The 6,392-nt window shown below is 33.1% G+C and overlaps 1 protein-coding gene across 1 annotated transcript; it reads left to right on the plus strand.

The window, feature by feature from the left end:
• Nucleotides 1-3,552: 3,552 nt before the first annotated feature.
• On the plus strand, nucleotides 3,553-5,551 carry LOC145167168 (NAD(P)-binding Rossmann-fold superfamily protein). Its single transcript, XM_079086269.1, has 5 exons — nucleotides 3,553-3,892; nucleotides 4,002-4,198; nucleotides 4,583-4,777; nucleotides 4,863-5,016; nucleotides 5,222-5,551. Exons 1-5 carry the CDS (start codon nucleotides 3,628-3,630, stop codon nucleotides 5,503-5,505), a joined length of 1,095 nt encoding a protein of 364 aa, XP_078942395.1. The 5' UTR covers nucleotides 3,553-3,627; the 3' UTR covers nucleotides 5,506-5,551.
• The last annotated feature ends 841 nt before the right edge of the window (nucleotides 5,552-6,392 follow it).

Here is a 6,392-nt window from a genome sequence, read left to right on the forward strand (position 1 = left end):
AGCGAATAACCATTCGGATGTTTCGAATCCAGTCATTGAAGTTCGAGCCATTGAAAATGATCTTCCCACATAGGTTCATAAGGGAGAAAGAGCCTGAAGGGATTGGGTTGGAAGCATTGTTTGGGATAGAAATCTGAAAAAGAAGAAGAACAAAGTTTAGATTAGATGATAATCCTTAATATTACACCAAAATGAAATATTAAGGCTAGGAACCGACACAATATTATACAATTGCGAAAAGGGATCCCGTAATCCAATTGTAAAATATTTGAAGGTAGGTAAATGACGATTTACCAATTTCCACCATGAAAAACGAAATAGATTATTAAATTTTAATTGGATTGAAATTCCTAGATCCTTTGAGATTCATTGAACTTTTCAATGGCATGTTTAAATCTCGATTGTGCCCTTCAAGCTTGTGACTGGGATGCCGAGGATCACAAACAAGGTGTGAATAACCATGCAAACTAGCTTGGTACACTCAATGTTACAAATCACCTAATCAATGCTTCAGTTAACCACACACGCTCCATTGATCTATGATTAACATCAAGCTACCCTTTGTCACACACTGTCAGTCCCAGATTAGTGTGATGGTTAACCACACACGCTCCACTAACGACTTAACAAGGTGCAAAGTGTAATTTCATGGATTAGCACCATTTTCACATTTTCCTAAAGTAACTAAGATTGGGAATTTAATAAAAGTTTAGTTACTTTATATTTATCATTATACTTTTAACGAGAATTAATGTCCTATCCTACTCGTTCGGCTAACGACCCTCCACCAGTCAAGGAAGTGGTGGGTGATAGTGGACATCCATTAAACCATCATTTTATAGGCAGTAACCTTATACCCCCTTAGTTACTAGCCTATTTTTTATGATATTAATGGTATTTACAGACTTTTTTATGATATTAGTCAAATTTATTTTTTTGAAATTCAATGGATTAGCAATTTAGGGTCCCTAATTAATCATCGTCTGACCGATTAATCCTTTAACCACAATCCACCGGTTAGCTAACGTTGAATGTTTTTTACAACCCTGTTTGCAGTACAAAAGAAAAATTCTTGCACGTATAATCCAACGTTTTCAATGAGTTTCTTTTTTTCATTTATATTGATGACATGTTTATTTCTTGCAAAGATGACTAAAACTGATAGGTTGAAACAATTCTCAAGTATGAATTCAAGATAAAAGACTTGGAACGTCAAAGACAAGTTTTATGGACGTGTATTACTTGTGATAGAAAGGTAAAAATAATAATGTTAACACAAAAGAACTACATTAAAATGGTTCTCTCTCGTTTAACGTTGATGGAGCAAAAGTCATTCGTACAATGGTGTGGATGAGATCAGAGTCGGTACATCTCGTTGGTAGTCACCAAGTATTAAAGGTTTTGTGACTTAATTCAAATACTTATCTTTGAGAATTCAAAGCTCTTTTGTTATATTGAAGGATTTTGTGACTCGAACTTTGTCATGTACACAAATAGATGGAAATACACATATAGCCATGTTTTCACACTTGGAGGTACAACTACTAGTTCGAGAACAAGAATATAGACTATCGTCGAGAGTGAATTAATTTCGACCTGTGAAGTTGCTAAGGAAGCTTTATACCTTAAGCAACTTTTATTTGGTATAGGTTTTACACTTGAACATCTTTTTGGTAAGGAAGCTTTATACCTTAAGCAACTTTTATTTGGTATAGGTTTTACACTTGAACATCTTTTTGGTAAATCCTGATAATCAAAGAGTCATTCATCTTGCTAAAAGAATTGACATTTAGTTCACAAGCACAAATTCAAGTCGAAGAATCCTTTATTGTAACTTTGTACGAGGAAAGAATACGCATATTGAAAAAGATTCACGCCAATGACAAATCAACACGTATGTTCACAAAGGCACTTCCTTGTTACTATGTCAGGTATTGCTTTAACCTTTTCTGCCCACAAGCTTGTTAGTATTTGATGACACATTGAGGAGAGGAGGCATGGAAGATTTTGGATTTCTGTTCATTCATTTTACTTTTCGATACATTTTATACCAATGTATTTATGTGGGAAGGCCATGTTTAATCTTGTATTCATATTTATTTTTCTGTGTTGTTCGAAACAATTTTGTCATTTGGAGCGAAACTCAAATTTGTTGTAGATTCTCAAACTTGGGAGAACTCATCTTGTTGAAGGATCAAAATCAATGTAGACTATTGATAATTACTAGTTTAGCATTGTTATAGATCACGATAATTATTTGTTTATCATCATAATACAACAACCCACCAAACCGGTCTTTTGGGTGGAATAGTCTGACCATCTACCATACTAATATCGCTAAATGCATGAGCACTCTGGTAATCATAGTTGAAAGGCTCTTTTACGGGCTCGTTTCATATATGGAAGGTTTTTAGGTTTAGCATTTTTTTTCTATAAAAGAATGCTTCCTTATCATTAACCGAAATACATAGAGAAATCTAAGAGATCAAATTAGAGAGTTTATCATGGATTTTGAATAATTAATATAGGTTCTAGTTTTGGTAGGAATTTCGGTTCTAGGTATGGTAGCACCTTTGCAATCAAGTTCCGTTTATCCTATTATTCTATATTGTATATTCTATACATATCATTTAGGGATGAAGTCATGAAGATCCCAACAGAAAAATAACATAAAAATGATCTGTATGAAATAATCAAATTATTAATGATGTGCGTATCGGAGTGAACCACATGGACCGTTTTGTAATACATTTTAATAATATAAAATATTAATAATATTATTAATAATAATAATATTATTAATGGACATGAAAAATAGAAAGTTATTAAATTCGAGGGTGTGCGCGGTGCGGTTTGGTGCGGTTTAGAGTCAAAACCGCAAACCGCACCGCATATGCGGTTTGAATATTTTAGAAACCGCAAACTGCACCACAAATGTTCAAAACCGCGTTATGCGGTGCGGTTTGATGCGGGCGGGTTATGCGGTTTGGTTGCGGTTTGTGCGGTTTGAAGAGTTGTTCAACATTAAATCTATCAAAAAACCAAAAAACTGACCCGGTTAAAAAAATTGATTGCTTTTATTTTATAAAAACAAATACAATTTTCAAGTTAAAATCGTTTTTAATAAATTATGATTCATGATACTATAGTTTTGTAGGTGTCACTGTTATTGCTTTATATTGCCGTTATAATTGATATATTCTTGTAAACTGTGGGATCTTAATCTAATAGTGATTTAATGTTACGTTATAAATATTTGATTATTGTAAGAAATATATTTAAATACATCGTTTCTAAATCGTGATTTAAAGTTATAACAAAGTAAAGAAAATAAAGTATATATATATAACATGCGGTACGGTGCGGTTTGAACCGCGATTTTATAAATACAAACCGCAAGCCACACCGTATAGTACGGTTTGATAAAATGACGAACCGCAAACTGCACCACGAAATTCTAAACCGCATTATGCGAAGCGGTGCGGGCGGTTTGTGCGGTTTTTTGTACGCCCCTATTAAATTCTTATATTCAAGCTAACCGGCGGTTGCTATATAGAGGGAAAGCACTTTAGACATGATCTTAATATTTCTACTTTCTGTTGTCAATACCTTCTTCTAGCAGCCTCAATGGGTGTCGTACGGACAGACGAGAGTCGTAGAGCTGAGATCGAAGAGTTCCGGCGGATGCTGCTATCCTGCTCCGGCGTTGTCCTCAAGGTTAGAACCGAAGAGGAGTACAACCGCCGGCAAGTGCCAGCAGCTAGCAAAAACGAATACGCAGTAGATCAGAAGCTTGTATGCGTCACAAGCGGCGTCTCTTTCCTTGGCATCGCAATTGTGAAAAAATTATTACTCAGAGGCTATTCCGTTCGGATCATCGTCGATAACGAAGGTAAAAATGGCGCTGTTACTTGTATTGTGATTAATTAGATGAGATTTTTGTGCATATATCTTCTATACTAGTTTAATCATGAATTAACCGGAAGTATTTTGAATTACAGACGATATTGAGAGATTGAGGGAGATAGAAATTACAGAGGAGGCAGGAGGAAGATCGAACATTACAAGCAGCAATCAGATCGGAGTTGTTCAGGCGAATTTCAACGAACGTCGGAGCTTAATGGAAGCTTTCGATGGATGTTCTGCTGTATTTCATACGGCGGCTTTCATTGATCCGAGTGGACTCTCCGGCTACTCGGTGAGTCACTGAGTCTCTTTCATCCGTATCGTTTTTCGATCACGTCGAGACAAAAGTCTCTATCGTAGCAGGTCAAAGACTATAAGTCTATAATCCATTTTCCACGGAAAAATCAATGCAGACAGCGTGTGTTGTTCCAAGATCTGAATGGTTGTATTTTATTATTCAAAATTATATGTTAGATTTGGCTTTTGGTGAATTATTCTATTTTCTCTTTCCTTCTAGAACCTTTTCTAAATATACAATAGATTAAATAGTGTAGTTTTTAACTTTTTATATGGTCTAGAATCTTTTAAACAATCCAGTTGATTCATTATAAATAAAAATTTATTCTAAATATATATTTTAAACAATCGAGCTGATAATTGACTATGAAATTGATAGAAAATAATGGCGGAAGTAGAAGCAAGGGCAGCAGAAAATATAGTGGAAGCCTGTGCTGCCACGTCATCAGTTAGGAACTATGTGCTTACATCTTCTCTATTGACATGCATTTGGAGAGACATTTCCGATAGCAGCCTCTCTCATGTGGTAGACCACAATACTTGGAGTGATGAATCCTTTTGCAAACGCAAAAAGGTTAATATTCACATTTCACAATCAGATATTTGATTTTATTTTATGGAAAACGTGTAGAAGATAATTATTTATTGAAATATTGTAGTTATGGTATGCTTTGGGGAAGTTGAAAGCAGAACACGTGTCATGGAAAATAGCCAAGGAAAAAGGGTTGAAATTGGCGACAATATGCTCTGGTCTTATCACTGGACCACGTTACTTCTGTGTAAATCCATCATCCACCGTAGCATATCTCAAAGGTATGTTGCTTTCCAATCTTTTCAATTATTTAGTTAAAGAAAGAAATAAGCAAATAGCAATATTTATTTATGTCGCTATTTCTTGTATTTAACCCTTCAAAAAAAAAATATATATATATATATATATATATATATATATATATATATATATATATATATATATATATATATATAAACCATAGCTAACATTAATGAGAATGTTCAGGTGGTCAAGAAATGTATGACTACGGTTTATTGGCGACTGTTGATGTTGATAGATTAGCAGATGCACATGTACACGTATACGAGGAAATGAACAATAGTGGTGGTGGTAGGTATGTTTGTTTTGACAAAGTTGTTCGTAGCCCAAACGAGGTTCAAAGACTAGAAGAGGAAACAGGGATTCATATAAATACGATTTCAAGTGATTATGAATTACGATTTGTTTTGTCAAACAGAAAGCTTGATCGGTTAATGTCCCAAGTGCATAGATGCTCAAATTTATGTTAGCATGTAGACAATTAAATTTAATGAAATGAAAATTAAATGTTTTCTACGCCTAAATCGTATTTTATATTACTTATGCATATCTTAAAAGTAAACTGTTTAGTTGGTCCATTCATGAATAAAGGATAGAAATTGTAAAAGTATTTCCAATAAGAACCTTAATTTCTATCTAACAAACTTAATACCGCTGCATTGTTCCTATTGTTAATCTACTCAATATTACATATAATCTACCCAATATTTTTATTATTCATTCACTATTTTATATATTTAGCCACTTATTTATCTTTCATAATATTACATATAATCTACTCAATATTTTTATTATTTTTGATTAATTAATCTAATATATTAAATAAACAAAACAAAAATCAATATTTGTATTGAAAAATATATTTAAAAAGCATTTTAAGTCTATCAAAATGACATAAATGTCAAATATTAAAAAAAAACTAGCAGTTATTATAATTTTTTATCGACTTTTTAGTTTTATAAAAACATATTTGATAAATATTATAAATATTGAATAATGTGTGCTTAAAATAAAAATTAAAATATGATGTTTTATAAAATTAAGACAAAACTTCAAAAATGGTCCCTGTGGTTTTCGAAAATATCAAGTTTAGGCCCTAAGTTCAAAAAACCTCACAGATGGTCCCTGTGTTTTCAAAACTTTTAATGTTTAGTCCTTCCGTCTAACTCCGTCAACTTTCTACCGTTAAGTGAGAGGTATTTTCGTCATTTCAATACCTAGGGACCATTAATGAGGTTTTCTCTATTTAAAAAAATAATAAAAATAAAATATAAATATTTAATGTCAAAGGGTCTCTCTCTCTCTCTCTCTCTCTCTCTCTCTCTCTTTCTCTCTCTCCCTCCTTCTTCTTCTTCTA

The sequence above is a fragment of the Lactuca virosa genome, chromosome 3 (assembly GCF_052849685.1).
Source record: "Lactuca virosa cultivar CGN04683 chromosome 3, Lactuca_virosa_CGN04683_v6, whole genome shotgun sequence".
NCBI classification, from domain to species: Eukaryota; Viridiplantae; Streptophyta; class Magnoliopsida; order Asterales; family Asteraceae; genus Lactuca; species Lactuca virosa.

Bases quoted from the DNA above. Each gene is read 5' to 3' on its own strand.
- LOC145167168 (XM_079086269.1), top strand. From the start codon at position 3,628: ATGGGTGTCGTACGGACAGACGAGAGTCGTAGAGCTGAGATCGAAGAG. The intron at 3,893-4,001 runs GTAAAAATGGCG...TTTGAATTACAG, and splicing joins GATCATCGTCGATAACGAAG to ACGATATTGAGAGATTGAGG. The intron at 4,778-4,862 runs GTTAATATTCAC...GAAATATTGTAG, and splicing joins CCTTTTGCAAACGCAAAAAG to TTATGGTATGCTTTGGGGAA.